At 41.7% G+C, this 20,538-nt stretch overlaps 1 protein-coding gene across 2 annotated transcripts in view; it reads right to left on the reverse strand.

Moving 5' to 3' along the window:
* dvl2 (dishevelled segment polarity protein 2) overlaps positions 1–10,063 on the reverse strand; it is a 163,366-nt gene extending 153,303 nt beyond the window's left edge. The window contains exon 1 of one of the 2 annotated variants that reach the window (XM_028798462.2): positions 9,605–10,062. In XM_028798462.2, coding sequence (XP_028654295.1) covers positions 9,605–9,765 — 161 coding nt within the window. In that variant the 5' untranslated portion in view covers positions 9,766–10,062. Of the gene's footprint in view, positions 1–9,604 lie in introns of both variants that reach the window. The other variant, XM_028798461.2, reaches the window with a different exon arrangement.
* Between the last annotated feature and the right edge of the window lie 10,475 nt (positions 10,064–20,538).

Below are 20,538 nucleotides of genomic sequence, written 5' to 3' on the forward strand. Positions count from 1 at the left end.
AGAAATATTATAGAATAGTTTGGGTAACTTGGTTCCTAGGGCTCAAAGCCTACTGACGCTCACAACCGAACTATTTTTAGAAAGGAGAGAAGAACTGAAAAAGAGGAGGGGTGGCTGTTAATATCAAACAGAATCTAAGTGTAGCTCTTCTTCATTTGGATGATGAGCCACATCTTAGTGAGGACGTCTGGATTTGTCTGGACAGAAAATAAGAGGCCTTATTTTAGGAGTGTGTGATAGAGACACCCCAATGCAGACAATAATTTCAACGTGAATTTATTTTGTAAAATTAAAAGGCAAGCTTACAGGGGGGTATTACAGTAATATATAACTACTCGACTATTAACTGGGCTAACCTTGCAAATAGCAAAGCACAATAGCAGGAGTTTTTATACATAATCAGTGACAGTTTAACACAATATGTTAAAATACCAACGTGATACTGAAGCCTAGATTGAGTATTTCTGAGGGTGCAGAGGTGCTAAACCACTAGGCTGAAGTAAATATAATACAGTATAAAACAATTCTTAGTATTTGGGAAGAGTGTAAATGCAAACACTATAACTGTTAAATTTAACTTTCGTAAGGCAAATTTTGAACAGATGTGGTAAAGTCTAAAAGGAATTAACCATAAAAAGCTTTTAAGTGTAGGGATAGTTGAGGAGCAGTGGAACAGGTTGAAAACTGTTTTACATGTAATGCAGGACAGGTAAATACCTAAATTTGAAATAGCAGGAACTTAAAAAAAATCCACAGTTAATTAAGAGTTGAAAAAAAAACTGCAAAGGAAAAAAAATGCTGTATAAGGTGTATCAGACTAATAACTCCAATGTGAATTGTAGTCTTTGTCTCAGGTCACTGGGTAGTGTCCATGACTCGCAGAAATATAGCAAAACAGGAAGTACCAGGACTCTGAAGACTTGACTTTTTGCACAGATACCAGGACTACCACACACCCCTTTCCAGCAACTTCAGGACTTCAATGGAAGAGTCACCAGATAACATAAATGTCTCTACCGAGGTAAGTAAATTTCCAGACAAGGTTGGCACTCTCTCCACAGACAGACAGACACACTGCTGATGGCTAAGCCTAAGAGGTCATTAAAGGCCTGGATCTTGGTTTTTATTCAGGACACTTGCAAGCCCAGACACTCAGACTCCTCACTCTGTCTCTTGAAAGCCCCAATCAGAGCCTCCATTGACTGTGAAGATCACAGCATCATCAGCAAAGTCAAGATCAGTGAATCATTCTTCACCAAACGATGCCCCACAGATGCTGAATCCCACCACTCAGCCCATGCATTCTTTGAACATAGTAGTAGCAGAACACAGCCCTGACAAACCCCAAAATCAACTGGGAAAAACGCAAAGATTCTGCACAGCACTCACAGTACCAGTGTACAGGTGGGCCATGATATCCAGCAACTTCGGGAGATTCTGCAAAGTCTCAGGAGGTCCCACTGGGCAGCTCAATCAACTGAGTCGAATGCTTTGTGAAATTTGACAATGGCTGCTAAGAAGCTCTGCCAATATTTGCACTCCTTGAGAACACCTAGTACTAAGATGCGGTCGATGGTAGACTTCTTAGGTGTAAAACCAGACTGCTCCAGTCACTGGTTGGTGAGCAAGTGATCACGGATCCTATTGAGGATGACCCTAGCAAGGACCTTACCCGGCACCGAGAGCAGCGTTATCCCCTTGTAGTTGCTGCAATCCAGACAATCACCCTTCTATTTCCAGATAGGGATGACAAAACCCATTTTCAAGTCAGTTGGAATGACACCCATCTCCCTAATGGAAGCAAAGATTGCATGCAATGCAAGGACAAGCTTACCACAAGCCTGGAGTAGCTCACCCCGGATATCACAGATCCCCGCAGCCTTCCCTACCCTCAGCTGGTTCACTACCTGTGTAATCTCAGTGAGACTGGGTGGTTCATAGCTAACTGCAGGATAAGCTTCAAGAACTCTGGACCCAGAGATGTCCAACGTCCTAGCCAGAGTATCAGCTTTAAACAGTTGCTCAAGCTAGCCAGCACAGCGGGCCACAATTGCAGTGTCATCTGTAATGACTGTTCCATCACCTGCCCTAACTGCAACGCTCTGAAGAACAGATATGGATGTGCATAATGGTTTGATTCCTCTATCAGATGGACATGGGTCCCTAGACCATAGATAAAGGAATCTATGAGCAGGTGACACACTAACAAACACCTCCTTATCTGCCCTAGCAGCCCTATCCTTCTCAGTTCTCCGTACAGACTGGAGTTGCCATCAAGCCGTGTGCTGCTACTCCTCTCAAAGACATCCAGGCTGTTCTACAAGATGAAACACCTCCTTCTGGGAACACTGGGAACACCAACACAACCCACAGCAACATTCACGGAAGGTCTCCCATATCACATTAGGATCAGCAGTCACATCAAAGTTTGTAAATTTCTCACACACATTACATGCAAACGAAAGAGCCTGATCATGGAGTCTGACCAGGTCCAGCCTCATTCTCCTAGTAGGTGGTTGCCTACTGGGCCTAAACTGGATCTTCAGACCAATGACAACAACAAGTCTGTGGTCAGAATTCACAAACTTAGGCAGAATGTTCCTTTAAATAAAAACAAGGTCCCAATATTCCTACAGTCCTAAACAAGTAAATTGCAATGCCACACCAAGGACAGGGCATCCATATGGGGCACAACCCAAATGTGTACAACAGTTGGGCACCCAACCCCTAATGTTGCTAAACCAGCATAATTAAAAAAAAATGTAAACTCTAGACATTGTTTTAGGCAATAAACCCTACTGTCAAATAAGACAGGGCATGTAGTAATGAATAGACACAGGCCAACTGAGCACAACTGAGAAATTAAAGGACAATCCTGAGGGCTAAGTCTGCTCAAATCTTGTTAAGAGATAATAATGAAGCTGCAGCTCCAAAGATTAAAAGGGTGCCACATTTGAAGAGCATTTTTCACCCCCAGTAATTAACACAGGACACTTAATAGCACTCGGCTTAATCCTTAAAACATACAATACAAAACGCAAGCCTTACAAAAAGCTTAGAGACACAATTGTCCTCGCTGTTCCCTACAGTGCAGCTCTCCGGACACTGCAACAAAAAGAGAAGCGTAGGTGACTAAAAGAGTATGAAGAAAAAAAAAATCTCAATTCAGGAAATAATAAAAATAAAATAGGTCCTCTTAAAGGAAACCATTTGGGAAGGAAGAGGCCGGCTATTGCAAGAGGCGCACTTAATAAGACCTGGCGGCGATCCCGAAATACTTGAGGATTTAACAACGGCGTGTATGAAAGTGCAAACGCATTTCGAAAGGGGAACGGTAATCCTGAGGGGAACAAAAGCCTTTAGTCACACAACAAAAGGAAAAAAAAAATCTATTCAGTGGCACAGTTTTTAATCTTAAAATGCTATGCTACAGAATCTAAGGTTTCAAGCAAATGTGGCATAGAGAGAAGCAAACGAGGATAAAAAAAACAAAACAAAAGATAATGGAAGATCGACCAACCTAACTATCTACATGTTATAAAATATGAAGAAATCAAAGCTGCCGTATGATCTATTTGATGTACAATTTTAGGCAAAGAAAATTATGTTAATAAAGTCAGGTTACAACTTATTTAAGGAAAATGTTTCTCTGCATTATTAAAAATGGAAGCACATCTGCCAAAATTCCTTACACTAGAAACTTAACTCTGTAATGTACATATGAGACTAATCAGAGACAGAGCCCAAATGCACAGTTGTCTCTTAGTCAGGTCCGCCCGGCTGTTTAAAAAGCACACTACTTTTCCTTAAAGCAAACGCGTCCATACAGCACTAATTTAAAGAGACCCCCACAATGTCTATGGAATGCAAATTTTACAGATGCAATGGATGGATTTTCTAAAACGATCTTCCCAATTCAAGGGATCTGGAGGTTTATTCTTCTACAGGATGCCCATGTCCTTGTGGGTTCTCTCTGTCCCCACTCCCGAAAGCGTGCATGGTGGGTTGATGGGTCTAGTTGAGTTTTGGTGAACCTTAGGTGGACTGTCATCAAATCCAATGTGTTTCCCTAATATGATAGGACTACCTGTGAACTGGAAACAAATAACAGGATCGGTAAAACAAGTGGGTGGGTTTTTTTTTTTCTCTTTGACCCTAGCCCTGATGTACCGGTCCTGAAAAATTTGCATATTATCCATTATTTTTTTGAGAATGTTATGCATTATCTTCATTACTACACTTCTGAAAAATGCTATGGTGATACTGTTGATTCTCTGATTCAATGACTCTTATACATACGGACCTGGATAACCGGGTTAGGAAGACAGAGTGACAATTAAATATCCATTCTTATATTATGGTTCGATGTTGTTGAATTCTCTTTTGTAATAATAAGCATATAAGAATCCACACAAACTCATACTTAATTCCCACTAATGAGTTCATGCATATTAACTTTCTATTGCTAGATTTGCTCCTGATGGAAGTGAGTGGTCACCCTGTGATGCACTGGTACCTTGTCCAGGTGCAGTTCACACCCTGTGTCTAATGCCTGTTTGGAAAGGCACTAGCTGCCCTGCAACACTGCCCTAGATCAGCCAGTAAAGAAGAATGGAAGGATGAATAGTCAGTGTAAAACCAATATTCATTTACATAGTTTGGTGAAAAATTTTTTAATTCTCCTTTATAACATTCTTCAAAAAGCATGTAATAATCTGCACAAACATTAAAAGTAATTCTCACTAATACAATTTATTTCTTGAATAGCTGAAGATCACAGTGAGTTTTAATATGCCCCATTTTTTGACAGATACAGTAGGTATGGTAAATTAGACCTAGTGATTGGACTGAGTGTTTGTTCACCCTGTGATTTATGAGCTCCCTGTCCAGGTGTTGTTCCTGCCTAACATATGATCTTTGCCGGCATAGGTTTCAGCTGCCCTATGACACTACTGTGGATAAGCAGGTTAGGCAAAATCGTCATTGGTCTCCCCTACACTTTCTCATATACTGAGAAATGGGGATGGATATTTGAGGAGTAAACCGCAAGTCAATGACTTTTATATTATGTACATTAAAGAAACATCAACAACAAATCTAATAATATATTGAACAATTATTATAAAAGTAAAGATGAATAAATAGGAATCTGCAACTGCATGAATAAAAGGTAAAGTACCACTTTCTGTTAACGGAAATAGCCCAAAAGTTGATAGAAATCTACGTTTTGTACCAAATACTAGTATGCAAAATTTGGTTGACCTAAGGGAAAGTGTATGCAACTTATTGCATTTACATACACAAACACACATAGACAGACAGACATATTTCCAGAAATGGTATTTTTGGACTCGGGGAGGTCTAAAACGTCGAGATCAAAATCTCGAAAACAGAATTTTTTTTAAGGATTCCAATACTTCCCCTATACTTCGTATACGAGAAAGTCAGGGAGGTCTAAAACGTCAAGGTTCATCAAAATCTTGACATCGAATCTCTGGATGATTACAATACTTTCCCTATACTTTGTATACGAGAAAGTAAAAATAGATGGATAGTCAGGCTCAAATAAATATTCATGCTGTGTCTGCGTGGGTTTCCTCCAGGCGCTCCGGTTTCCTCCCATAGTCCAAAGACATGTAGGTTAGGTGGATTGGAGATTCTAAATTGGCCCTAGTGTGTGCTTGGTGTGTGTGTGTGTGTGTGTTTGTGTGTGTCCTGCGGTGGGTTGGCACCCTGCACGGGATTGGTTCCTGCCTTGTGCCCTGTGTTGGCTGGAATTGGCTCCAGTAGACCCCCCCTACCCTGTATTCAGATTCAGCAGGTTGGAAAATGGATGGATGGGTGGATGTTTTGATGTCATAGAGACAGTGTTTGCATCGAGACAGCTCATAGAAAAGCATCAAGAAAAACAGAAAGTTTTGTATTGGTGTTGATTGATTTGGAGAAAGCTTATGAAAGAGGGCCTCGTCAAGAGGTCTGGAGGGTCATGAGAGAGAAAGGAACACCACAGAAGTAAGAGAGAATTGTCCAGGATATGTATGAGGGAGTGAGGACTCAGGTGAAAAGCAGTGTTGGGGTAACAGACAAGATCCAAGTTAGAGGAGGTTTGCACCAGGGATCTTCTTGAATTCCTTACCTCTTTAATCTGGTTATGGGTGTGTTGACTTGAGGGATAAAAGACTAATCCCTCTGGTGCATGTTTTTTGCTAATGACATTCTGTTGTGTAGCACCAGAAAGGCAGAAGCAGAGAGGAAGTTGGAAGAATCAAGAACGGCTTTAAAAGAAAGACGATTGAAGATAAATAGGAAGAAGGCAGAATATATGAGGTTCAATGATGATCAGGATTCAGAAGATAACCTGCAGGGACAGCTATTTAAAAGAGTTAATAAATTTAAATATTTAGGATCAGTGATGGAAAATTAGAGTCAGAGATTTGACATTGAGTACAGTGTGGATGGAACAACTGGAAGAAGGTCTCAGGAGTATTGTGTGATCGAAGATTAAAAGGTGAAGGTGAAAGATAAGGTATTTAAGACAGTGGGAAGACCAGCAATGATGTATGGAGCTGAGACATGGACAGTAAAGGGAACACAGGAGAAGTTAGATGTGGCAGAAATGTGAATGTGGAAATGGATGTGTGGAGTTACTAAAAAGGACAGAATAAGAAATGAGACAATCAGAGGTACAACAAAAGTGAGGGAGAGATTTAAGAAAGAAAGATGGGTAAAGGAGTCATGGGAATGGAAGTACAGGAGCAACAGAAAGTGAGTGAGGCCAAAGGTGGATGGGTAAAGTAAAAAAAGATCTGAAGGGAAAGGACTTGACTGGTGAGGAGGTGCAGGACCAAGCTGCATGGAGATGGTTAATTACGCACATCGACCCTACATGGAAGTGGGAAAAGATGAAGATGAAGGAGGTGTCATAAAGATAGAGTAAGAAGCACAGACATCAGGGAGAGGCTCAGAGTAGAGCTGATGACCATCTGCATCAAGAAGAGCCAATTGAGGTGGTTCAAGCATCTGATACAGATACCTCACGGACACATCCCTGTGGAGGGTTTTCCAAGTATGACAAGCTGGGAAGAGACCCCAGGGAAGACCTGGGGCACGCTGGGGGGATTATATCACACAGATGGCCTGGGAAGAGTATAAGTTGCTACGTGTGGCTGGGGAAAAGGATGTATAGGCCTCATTGCTAAGACTGTTGATCCCACAACTCAGTTTCAGATAAGTGGTAGAAAATGAATGAATGTTTTGGTACAATATTTATCAATTCTCTGTTTTAACAATCTTCAAAAAAATCATAATAATTCTCATTAATGAGTATATAATAGGATTGTGAAGTACCAGCACTGGAAAAGTAAAAAAAAAAAAAAAAAAAATTACAGTACAAGCATTTTGGGCTTTTCAGTATCAGAAGTAAACATCATCTTTCATCTTAATCCCTCCACACCCACCTCCTTAAGACATCACAAAACAAAATGACACACTTTTAATGTTTTCGGAACTTCAGGGGACCTAGCCCACCTTATTGCTATGAAGCAATTGGGACTTCACGGGGTAACACACAAATCTCCCTAATGGGCTGTGAGGCGGACGGGACATTAAGGAAAAAGCATTTCTTTAGGGCACCAGGGAACCTGAAGTTAGACAGAGTGTTTTGGACTGTCACTCCATTAGCCATTTACATTTTGGTGCAATATTATTAAATTCTCAATTTAACAATCTTCAATAAGTATATAATAATCCACACAAACTAATATGCAATTCCCACTATTGAGTGTATGCATATTAACTTTCAATTGCTAAACTGGCTGCTGATGTGTAAGTGTGTGGTCACCCAATGATGAGCTAAGCACCTCACCTGCGCTTGATACTTGATGAGAAAGTCACCAGCAAGCGGGCTAGCAGAAATGGATAGATGAATGGATGGTCAGTGTCAAACAAATATCCATATACTGTACATGATTTATGGCAAAATTATGACATTTTCCTGAAGCATTCTTCAATAATCCATAGAAATTAATAAGTGTATACACTTTAATTTTCTACATGTATGCTAGATCAACCCTAGTGAATGTGTGTGGCATCATGCAGTGGACTTGCACCCTACCACTGGTGGAATAGGCTCCAGCATCCCCCAAAAATCTTCCTTGGATAAGTGGGTTAAGAAGGATAGATGAATGGTGTATAGTCCAAGTCAATCAAATATCTATGTACATGCTTCACTGTATAATATTAATAAAGTGGGTTTTGTAACAGTCCGCACAAATGTTTAATTAATTCCCACTAATGACTGTATACATATTCATGTTTAATAAGTACTCTATACTGGCCAAGTAGGTATATGTGCCAACCTGTCCAGGTATTGTTTATGCCTGCTGGGATTGGCTACAGTGGCTCTACCCTGGATAAAAGGGTTAGGAAAAGTGGATGGATGTTTCTGTATAGCATCATTAAAATCTCTCTGGTACCAATATTAAACAACCATGTAATAACCTGCACTAATGAGTGCATACATAATTACTTTCAATATGTATGCTGAATTGACCCCGATGAGAGCAAGCGTGCGTCTACACCCTACAATAGACTGACACCCTGTCCATGCCCGATGCGTGCCAGGACAGACTCCAACTGCCCCATGACCCTGCCATAGATAAGCTGGTAAGGAAAATGAATGGATGGATCTAAGGAGTATTTCTCTGCTGTGTACACATTTAAAATTACCTGTCTGCTTTTTATTACAGAAATAGTTATTCGTCTGTATCTGCGGTTAGTCATCCATCCATTACAAATCCATTGTTATAACTTCAGGGTGTCAAGGTGTTAGTAACAACAGCGAATATCTACATGGAGTCAGAGGACAGATGGTTGCTGAATCTCTTGTGCCATTTCGGACACGCCACCATCCTCAACATGAAAAGGGGGTTCATGGTATTGGCTTGTAGTATGCAGACGGATGGTGCGCTCGATTACCGAACACACATTTAAATACGTTTTAAAGTAGGCGATTAAAAGGCGGTACAGCTAAAGTATGCAAACAATTTTCAGAGTTCTTTTGCAGTTGTTTCGCCTTCCCGGGATCAATACAACTCAAAGTTTTGAACACCTTCATTAAATCTCTCGAAGTCTTAGGAGTTTACTACATTCCTAAAGCCAATTCTTAATCCGTGTTTGGGTAAATATTAAGATAAGACACTGCGTGGAATGCACATCTGACATTATTTATCTTGTCTCCGGTACGTCAGACCCCTCTCTCTCTCTCACACACACACACACACACACACACACACACACACACACACACACTGTAGACACTGCTCGTTCCTCAGTCTACGGCCCGCTGTCGCCTGGGGGGAGTTTTCCCGAGACCGGCACATCCTAAAAGTGTAATCTAAGTGTCTGGCTGTGCTTTCCCACAGTCTGCACGAAGAGGAAAAACTACACCCGGACTTTCATAAATCTCGTCCACCGAACAAGTTTAAACGAACGATCGATCGATCGATCCACCCTCCTCCCCCCTTTTGCCGTCCTCCTCCCCCTCTGCCCCCTCCGCCGCCGCCGTCGCCTCCTCCCTCTACCTTCTCGAGACACCCGGACTCACCCGAAATCCTGGTCCATCGATTTGAAAAAAAACTTATAGTTTGGTTTGTTCAGCACTTGCTTAAAATCCAATAAGGTGATTTTCTCCGCGGGGATAGCAATCTTCACTAAATACGGCGTTTCTTCCTCATCAATGTGGTAAATTATTTTCGTTTCCGCCATTTTTCCGAACTCCTGGGAAACGATCGGGACCGCAAACCCGTGCTGCTCCTTGTCCCGTCTGGCCGGAGTGCGGTTTCTCTGCTTTTCTTCTCCTTGCGTTTGCCAGTAAAGGAACAAAACGCCAAGACCGGGAGAGGGGGGGAAAAAGTTTCTAAGAACAACAACAAAAACTTTTCCTACGAGCCAACGCGGCGTCTGACGTCACCTGAGCACCCCTTGCGTGAACTCCTGCGTCCCCCTTCCCCCTCCGCGTGCCAATTAGTCGTTTTTTTGTGGGAGAGCAGGGACCCCCCTCCTCCCCCACAACTCCATCCGTCCCTCCCTCCCTGACTCTTTCAGGATTGTCCTCCGCCCCGCTGCGATGATCCTTCGCTTGTAACTCAATTTGGGCAGAGCAGCTCCTTGGCCGATCGCGTGCAGTCACTTCTGATCCCCCGCACTCCAAGTTTCCAAATCTTAATAGTCGCGGAAATATGCGCTTCTTGTGCGGGTGAGTTAAACCTCTTGCGCCGCCAGCTGCTCACTTGCACACATCTGCCACTCCGGACACAAATGCTGGCATTTGGATTGAAATTCTCATTGATCAAAAATTGAAAGGATGGCACGTATCACAACTTTTTTATTTCATAATGGAGCTTTTAACATTAACCTAAACATCTGTCTTTCTTATTCGGAAGTTGGTCCTAAATGGGACGGTATTTTTTTCTCGCCAGTCAACGATACCTAGAAAACGTAGATAATTATAATATTAGGGCTGCTGTATCAGACGTGTTAATTATTTCGTTTGAATACCCACTCCGTGGACTTTCCTGTTCTTCCGAACTTTATATAGAATTCCTTAAAGGATGTCACTTCTGTTTTGTTCACTGTCCACGTAAATGCTGGAAATACCTGGAGACTCTCAATTGTTTCATTATTGGAGTTGTGATTCACTGGCGCCCCCTGCAGGGCTACTCACATCCTTGTGCAAGCAGTAGAGTGCGCACTGCGTAAGTAGAAGAGCATCTTGGCCAAAGCACGTGTGTGTGTGTTTAATACCAAAAGCAGCCTGTAGATTCAAACATCACATTGAATTGGCTCGAACTGCCTTGTGTAGTGAACCGGAAAGTATAAAGCTATACAAATATTCTGTTATTTTCTCAACTCTGTTATTCCATTAGTGTTTTGTAGTTGATCAGAGCATAACGCAGCTGCATCCATTTACATTTATTTATTTGGCCGACTCTTTGATCTAAAGCGTCTTACAACGTTTGAGATACAATCAGTTGCATTTATTTGTTTTCGTTTTGCCAATTGGAGAACCGGCAATGGAAGTGACTTGCAGGGTCACACAGTGTCAATGGTGGGATTCAAACCTACAGCTTCAGGGTTTGAAGTCCAAAGCCTTTACCACTGCACCACTGCCTGCATCCAGCCCAAGATGGCTTTAACCCCGATACAGTGTGTTGTGAAACCGACATTGTCATACACTAAAGCCATCATCCCCTCCAGTCTTGATCAATACCAGTTTGTATAACAGAAGATTCTGTGTTGATTGCACTTCATAAAGCACTGACACATCTGCAGCTTCAGAATATGTATGTGAGGACACTGTTTGTCGATTTCAGTTCTGCATTAAATGCTGTTATTTCACATAAATGAATTCATAAACTTAATCATTTGGGTCTAAGAACTGCGTTCTTTATTTGGATCATGGACTTTTTAACCAACAGACTCCAGAATGTTAGGGTTGAAAGCTTCACTTTGCCGGCCCTAATTTGGAACACCGGAGAGCCACGGGGCTGCGTTTTAAGCCCTTTTCTCTTCTAATTCATTCCTTTAACTCTATAATTAAGTTTGCAGATGACACTACTGTAGCTGGTCTGGTATCACACAATAACGAATCATCATATGGGAAGGAGGCATGATACTTCTTTGAGCGATGCACAGATAACAACCTGGCCCTTAATACCTCTAAAACCAAGGAGATAATAGCAGATTTCAGACTAACTAAATACCCTGCACTTCATTTACACAGGAAGGATGTGCAAAGGGTAGAAACCTGCAAATCTGAATCTCAGGTTAGTTAACTGGCAGGACACAAAGAGTACAGATAAGTTGTGAATGCTCCATTTGGAGTGAGGTCAACAGTGGAGTCCCTCAAGGATCTGTCTGTTAACTTTATCTAATTTAAATATTAATGACATAGATTCCAGCAAAGATAGTAAACTTGTGAAGTTCACAGATGAATCGTAAGAATGGCAGACAGTAAGGAGAGAGCACAAACACAATTCAACCTCTGCTCCTTAGGGACAAGCTGACAGAGATGGGAGTAGATTCATACCTGGTGGCATGGATCGTGGACTATCTTAAAGACAGACCTCAGTATGTGCGTCTCGGGAACTGCACGTCTGACATTGTGGTCAGCAACACAGGAGCGCCACAGGGGACTGTACTTTCTCCGGTCCTGTTCAGCCTATATACATCGGACTTCCAGTACAACTCTTAGTCCTGCCACGTGTAAAAGTTCGCTGACGACACTGCTATCGTGGACTGCATCAGGAGTGGGCAGGAGGAGGAGTATAGGGACCTAATCAAGGACTTTGTTAAATGGTGCGACTCAAAACAGGCTACACCTGAACACCAGCAAAACCAAGGAGCTGGTGGTGGATTTTAGGAGGCCCAGACCCCTCATGAACCCCGTGATCATCAGCGGTGACTGTGTGCAGAGGGTGCAGACCTATAAATACCTGGGAGTGCAGCTGGATGATAAATTAGACTGGACTGCCAATACTGATGCTCTGTGTAAGAAAGGACAAAGCCGGTTATACTTCCTTAGAAGGCTGGCGTCCTTCAATATCTGCAATAAGATGCTGCAGATGTTCTATCAGACGGTTGTGGCGAGTGCCCTCTTCTATGCGGTGGTGTGCTGGGGAGGCAGCATTAAGAAGAAGGACGCCTCACGCCTGGACAAACTGGTGAGGAAGGCAGGCTCTATTGTTGGCATGGAGCTGGACAGCTTGACATCTGTGGCAGAGCGACGGGCGCTCAGCAGGCTCCTATCAATTATGGAGAATCCACTGCATCCACTAAACAGTGTCATCTCCAGACAGAAGAGCAGCTTCAGCGAAAGACTGCTGTCACTGTCCTGCTCCACTGACAGACTGAGAAGATCGTTCCTCCCCCGAACTATGCGACTCTTCAAATCCACCCGGGGGAGTAAACGTTAAGATTATACAAAGTTATTGTCTGTTTTTACCTGCATTGTTATCAATCTTTAATTTAATATTGTTTTCTGTATCAGTATGCTGCTGCTGGAGTATGTGAATTTCCCCTTGGGATTAATAAAGTATCTATCTATCTATCTATCTATCTATCTATCTATCTATCTATCTATCTATCTATCTATCTATCTATCTATCTATCTATCTATCTATCTATCTATCTATCTATCTATCTATCAAACAATTCAAAAAGACTTGGACAAATTTCAGAACTGGGTGAACACTTGGGAATTGAAGTTTAACGCAGAAAAGGGCAAAGTGCTAAATGTGGGCAACAGGAACGTCAGTTACAAATACAAGAGACAGTGAGAGACAGTATCCTAAATGAGAGAACCTACTGAAAAGGATTTAGCGGTTTATGGTGACACAACATTCCCATCGTCTAAACAATGTTTAGAAGCAATTTAAAAGGCAAATAAAATGTTAGGCTCTATCATAAAAACTGTTGAATATAAATCAAGGGATGTTATGCTCAGACTATATAATGCACTAGTTAACACACATCTGGAGTATTGTGTGCAATTCTGGTTACCATGTACAAAAAAAACATAGCAGCACTTGAAGCTGTGCAGAGGACAGCAACCAACTGCATCACGGGGCTTAAGGACATGTCATTCTGTGACATACTCAGAGAATGAAACCTGTTTAATCTCAAGAACAGGAGACTATTTGGAGACCTAATCCAGGTTTTCAAAATTCTCAAAGGCATTGATAAAGTAGATCAAGCAAGATTCTTCCATCTTAAGGGTGAATCACATACTCAAGGACATCAGTTCAAATTAAGGGGAAGATCATTTAAAACAGAATACAGGATGCACTTCTTTCTGCAAAGAGTTGTGGGACTCTGGAACAAACTATCAAGATGTGGAGTTCAAGCAGAAACCTTCACAACCTTTTAGAAGTATCTGGATGAGATATTGGGACTGCTTAGCTATGAGCTAAACAAATCGGTGCAATGGACTAAATAGTCTCCTCTCGTTGGTAAAATTTCTTATGTTCTTTCTCATGAAAGTTTGTGATTCCTTTAGTTTTACATTACAAAAGATCTGACTTGGTCCCAGAATATTTACCACCTGCTAAGGAAATCCCAACATTTTTGAAGGAAGCTTATAAAACATGGTTTACCAGTGCAGCTACTATGCATAGTATACTGTGGTATTGTACAACAGTGTGGTAAGCTAGTTGTTCTGGTGCCATTCAGAGAGATTTACAACGTGTAGTGAAGGTAGTCCAGGGGGTCACTTGGACTGAACTACTAAGTCTGGACAATTTCTACATTTACCAATTACATAAGTGGGTCAGTAGCCGGAGACCCCCATTACCATCTGCCAAATGCTACAGGACAATTCGTACTCACACAGTTAGACTGCAGAACAGCAACTTTCCGAGAGTTGTAGTCCCCCAAAATTGTAAACAGCTCTTAAAGTGCCTTATACTATACCGTACATCATTATCCTTCTTCCCAGTGCTAATAAGGATTACTTAAAAAGCATTTTAGAGTATTGGCAGTGGATTTAGACTACAGTAACTATTTTAACATCTACAGCATTTTTATACTTCTGTTGTGTTTTGCATTTAGCATTTTACAATCCTGTATTTTCTGGTTCAGTGTGTTTTTATTTTTTTATATTATATGCTGTATTTTATTATTCTGTTAGAGGACTGTTGCCACACAAATGTTCATTGTATGCATTACAATGGTAATAAAAGTGTCTTATCTTATCTTAACATAGGTGGGAACCATGCCAGAAGGGCAGTAGTCCACCTCAAAGTACACTCATGGTAGCAGGGCAAATTTAGAGGTTCCAATTACCTAAACTGGCACTTCTTTGGGGTCTATGGCAGGAAAGTGGAGAATCCTAAGAAAATTGGGTAATAGAAAATTTCTAAATCCACAATGAGCAGGCTGGGATTTAAACCAAGTCAAACCACTATGTCACTTTCTCCAAATATATGTGTCCAAATTTGTGGCTAGATGTCTAATACAAAAGCCTATGTGGTTGGGACAGAAATGGCATCCTTCCACTTTACAGTCCAATGTATCAAGAGACTGTGGTGATCACACAGCATACCTCAGCACAAGTCCTGATCCCGGATTCCAGATTTGTAATAAAGACAATATGCCATTATTTCATTCCAGGTTGTAATCACCAAGCATTCAGTCTTGGAGAATGGAATTAATGACATATCAATGACAAGGACACGCCAAGAAAAAAAGAAAACAACAACACTGTGGATGGTAGGCTGACATTTAAACCCAGGAGTCCGGAGCTGTGAAGCAGGAGTGTCAACCACCATACCACACTGCACCCTTGTGTAACTATCTGTTTTCATTTTTTTCTCTAATAATGAATATTTCTTTTATATTATGGTTTAGTTCAACAAACCATAAGCTAAAAAAAATCTGGATTAAATAAATAAATAAATGATCAGCACTAAATGACTACACTTTGATTGCAGGCATAATATAATTCTGTTAGGAAGGGTCTGGCAGGTCATAAAAAAGCCGGATCTGAAAGTGGATACATAATAGGAAATACGGATTAGCTCAGCAGATTGTTGCTTAAAGTGTGGAAAGAGGTGTTTATTTTTCTTTGGAGATATTTGTTTCCTGGTTTATTTATTTTTAGCCTGGCCTCCATTCAGCCATGGAGAGAAGTCGGAAATTTGTACAATTAAAAAAAATATATAAGTATATATGTGTATATATTATCAATTATACTATTTACAGAAGTCTTGTAACATTCTTAAAAATAGTAAGGTATTGACAAAATTATATACTTTGAAAGGTTCTATATTATATAATAGATAGATAGATAGATAGATAGATAGATAGATAGATAGATAGATAGATAGATAGATAGATAGATAGATAGATAGATAGATAGATAGATAGATAGATAGATAGATGTTCACATACACATTATTTTCTGAACACACACCAGAATGACTAAAAAGAAAGAAAACTTCTGACTTGGCGGTCACAGACAGAGTGAAACACTATTAAGGAGTATTGCTGTTAGTATAAAAGAGCCCCCAGTAGCATTTCTTGACACACTTCTGCTGAATAATTAATTGCCTGAAAGTCCTTTATGCTAATATGTCAGAGAGGATGTGTAGAATTGTTCATAATGGCACTCAGTTTTCTTTTCATTCTCTCCTCTGTCACTATCTCCAAGGGGCAGAGAGTGTTTTCCATAACTGAGTCTGCCATTTTAATTAGTTTATTGATTTTGTAAGCCTTTCTTTAATTTGTGGGTTTGCTATAAAGATGACATGCCATATTTGAGGGAACAGAATATTTTTATTTTAGAGTTGTATGTTCATTCTATCTTCTACAAGTTGATACATTTACATTTACCTTTTCCATTTATTCACTTAGAAGATGCTTTTACATAAAGCAATTTACAAAAGAGGTCAACATAATTGAGTAAACATCTGTATGGGGAATGTTTAGGAACACTTGTTACAGGACAAGGTTTTAAAATTGACCATCATAAGTGAAGAGCTTTAAACCAAACAGAACATCACAAGACAAGTTCATCTTTCCTTTGTTCCAAGAACCTCTAATGTGGAACAGCAATCCAAAATAATCTTTCAGCACTTCTGTGAATGTCTTTTGTTCCCACGTGAAAAACCACAGTGCTGACATCTTTCTGCTTCACAAAGATAGACTGAGCTTTTTTAACAATGTCCTGAACGTGTGCCCCAAGAAAGCAGGCCACCAAAGTCTTCAGTCCAGAAGGTGCTCAGTCCAGGTTTCAAACAATGGAATCCCTCAAAATGACTTCAGCAGGCTGCTGGTGTGGAGCACCAGATACTCACTGGATTCAGGTGCTGTCGGGGCGTGGGTGGCAACTGCTGGAAGGAAGAGCTGGCTCGGGATGTAAAGCTACATCATACTATAGATTAAGGACTTTCAAGTGCCTGTGAAGCTTTTGTATCTGAAGAGTATTCAGCACAGGAAGTGACCTACAGGAAGCAAAGCTTCAACAAGGTTTCAAGTAAGAGTTCCAATTAAACAAATATTCACAGACTAAAATAACCTTTAAACACTTCTCAGACAAGCATTTAAGACACTTGGGGGTTTCATGGAAGAACATCCTGTTGTGAGTGGTCCAATGAAATGCACAATTTAGTAATTGGCAAAAAAATGTCGTACTACAAGTCAAGTCAAGTTGGGGAGCATGCACAGGTACAGTGCATTGCCACACCCACTACACAATGGAACAACTTGGGATCCAAGTTGGCAACCCACCAGGCAGACCACCCAGTCCAGTCCCACCCTCTGGAAATGACCCTCTATCTGCCGCAGCCAGGTGTTACTTGGCCTGGTCCAGCCACTTGGGTCCCCAACAATGAGGATCTTACAAGCTGGATCACCCTCTGGGAAAAGCGCCACATGGCCGTAGTGCCGTAACTGATGCTCCCTCACAATGCAGGTACTGTGCTTCATTCGGGACTCCAAGAGCAACTGCTCATTCTACACAAAGTCAAACCAACAGTACCAAAGGATTTTCCGGAGAGACATACTACCTAAGGAGTCCAGTCTTCGTCTCAGGTCACTGGATAGCGTCCATGTCTTGCAACCATATAGCAAGACAGGAAGCACCAGGACTCTAAAGACTTGGACCTTCGTCCCTTTGCATAGATATTGGGAGCGCCACACACCCCTTTCCAGCGACCTCATGACCCCCCATGCTCTCCCAATCCATCTACTGACTTCATAAGAAGAGTCACCAGAGACATGAATGTCACTGCCAAGGTAAGTAAACCTCTCGAAAAGGTTGACACTCTCTCTGCAAACAGACACACTGCTGATGGCTGTGCCCAAGAGGTCATTAAAGGCCTGGATTTTGTTTTTTATCCAGGACACTCACAAGCCCAGACACTCCTTGCTCAGTCTCTCGAGCGCCATGATCAGAGCCTCCATTGACTCCGCGAAGATCACAGCATCGTCAGCAAAGTCAAGATTCTTGAATCTTTCTTCACCAACAGATGCCCCACAGTTGCTGGACCCCACTACCTTGCCATACACCCAGTCCATACAAGCATTGAATAGATTAGAAGCAGAACACACCCCTGACGAACCCCAGAATCAACTGGGAAAAATGCAGAGTTTCTGCCTCATCTCTGCACAGCACTCACAGTACCAGTGTACAGGCCGGCCATGATATCAAGCAACCTCGAGGGGATCCCGCAAACCCTCAGGATGTTCCACAGGGCAGCCTGATCAACTGAGTCAAACACTTTATGAAAATCGACAAAGGCTGCAAAGAAACTTCCTATATTTGCATTTGAGCTCCATGAGAACCCTCAGTGCTAGGATGCGGTCGATGGTAGACTTCTTAGGCGCTAAACAAGACTGTTCCGGTCGCTGGTAGGTGAGCAATTGATCATGGTTCCTATTGAGGACGACCCTAGCAAAGACCTTACCCGGCACCGAGAGCAGTGTTATTCCCCTGTAGTTGCTGCAGTCCAGGTGATCACCCTTCCCTTTCCAGATAGGGACGACAAGTCCTGTTTTCCAGTCAGTTGGGATGATGCCAGTCTCCCAAATGGAAGTAAAGATTGCTTGCAAAGAGGACAACCTTACCATCTGCCTGGAGAAGGTCACCCCAGATACCACAGATCCCTGCAGACTTTCCTCCCCTCAGCTGGTTCACCACCTATGTAATGTCAGTGAGATTGGGTGCTTCACAGCTAATTGGAGGATCAGCCTCAAGGACCGTGGATCCAGAGATATCCAACATCCTAGCAGGAGGATCAGCTTTGAACAACTGCTCAAAGTAGCCAGCCCAGTGTGTCACAACTGCAGTGTCATCTGTAAGGACCGTTCCATCAGCTGCCCTGACTGCGACTCCCTGAGGAACAGGTTCGGATGTGCGTAAAGCTTTGATTCCTCTGTAAGCAGGACTTGGGTCGCTAGACAACAGATGGTTTGTCACTTGCTCACAGATTCCTCTAACAAATGCCTCCTTATCTGCCCTCAGAGCCCTCGCAGCCGTCCCTCTCAGTTCCCGGTACAGACTCAGAGTTGCCATTGAGCTGTGCGCTGTGACTCCTCTCGATGATATCCAGGGTGCCCTGCGAGATGAAACACCTCCTTCTGGGAATACCAGTAACACCAAATTAAATACCATTTAATTTTATTATTATGTACTACAGGAGCTCTAAATAAAGCACAAAAATCAATAAACCCAGCCATCTGTTTCGCATTGGTAGTCACCAAAACTATTGATTGTACCTACTTCCTGAAACTCTTGCTCCCTAGGTCTGTTAACAGATGTTTGCAATTAAAGTTATGGATATGAGAGGAAAGCAATGATCCATTCATTCATCTGTCTTCTAAACAATACAATACAATACAATACAATTTATTTTTGTATAGCCCAAAATCACACAAGAAGTGCCGCAATGGGCTTTAACAGGCCCTGCCTCTTGACAGCCCCCCAGCCTTGACTCTCTAAGAAGACAAGGAAAAACTCCCAAAAAAACCTTGTAGGGAAAAATGGGAGAAACCTTGGGAAAGGCAGTTCAAAGAAAGACCCCTTCCCAGGTAGGTTGGGTGTGCAGTGGGTGTCAAAAAGAAGGGGATCAATAGAATACAATACACAGAACAGAACAAATCCTCAATACAGTATAAAAATAAAAATTTTAGAAGTACGGAGCAGAATTTAACAGTAAATGATATCACATAAGAAGATTTGGATATATTTGGAGTCCTGGAGACCTCATCCATCAAGCTGCCTCCCCCATTTGGCCATTCCATGGCTAAAACAGCGCTGGGCCAGTCAATCCGATGAAAGGACCCCTACTTCCCATGATTCCTGTGATCCCTAATCAGGGATGACTTTACCTTGGGCAGGCAAAACAACTTGACAGGTGGGCCGTGGCACCAAGTGCCACATTTGAGTACAGAGAAGAGAAACAGAATAGGTGAGGGTTAGTATCCAATTATAACTATCATGTTACTTATGTTTTGGTGCTAATGACTAACAACAGAGATGCAGTCTGTACAGTTAATCAGCAGCTCTAGTCAGAATATGCTAAACTGAAGTAGTGAGTCTTCAGCCGGGATTTAAAAGCTGAGACCGAAGGGGCATGTCTTATAGTAGCAGGCAGACCATTCCACAGTTTAGGGGCCCTGTAACTAAAAGCTCGTCCCATTGTTATTTTATTAATCCTTGAAATCATAAGCAGACTGGCATCTTGAGATCTTAATGTGCGCTCAGGTTTGTAAGTCATGATAAGTTCAGACAAGTAAGCCGGACCTTGGCCATTTAATGCTTTATGTTTAAAAAGGAGGATTTTGAAATCTGCCCTAAACTTAACCGGGAGTCAGTGTAAGGATTTAAGAACTAGAGTTATGTGTTCGTATTTTCTTGTTCTTGTAATAATTCTTGCAGCAGCATTTTGGATTAACTGGAGGCTGTATAAAGAACAGTTTGAACATCCAGTGAACACCGCATTGAAGTAGTCAATACTACTAGAGATAAATGCATGAATT

Source organism: Erpetoichthys calabaricus, chromosome 3 (genome assembly GCF_900747795.2).
Source record: "Erpetoichthys calabaricus chromosome 3, fErpCal1.3, whole genome shotgun sequence".
In the NCBI taxonomy this organism is placed as follows: Eukaryota; Metazoa; Chordata; class Cladistia; order Polypteriformes; family Polypteridae; genus Erpetoichthys; species Erpetoichthys calabaricus.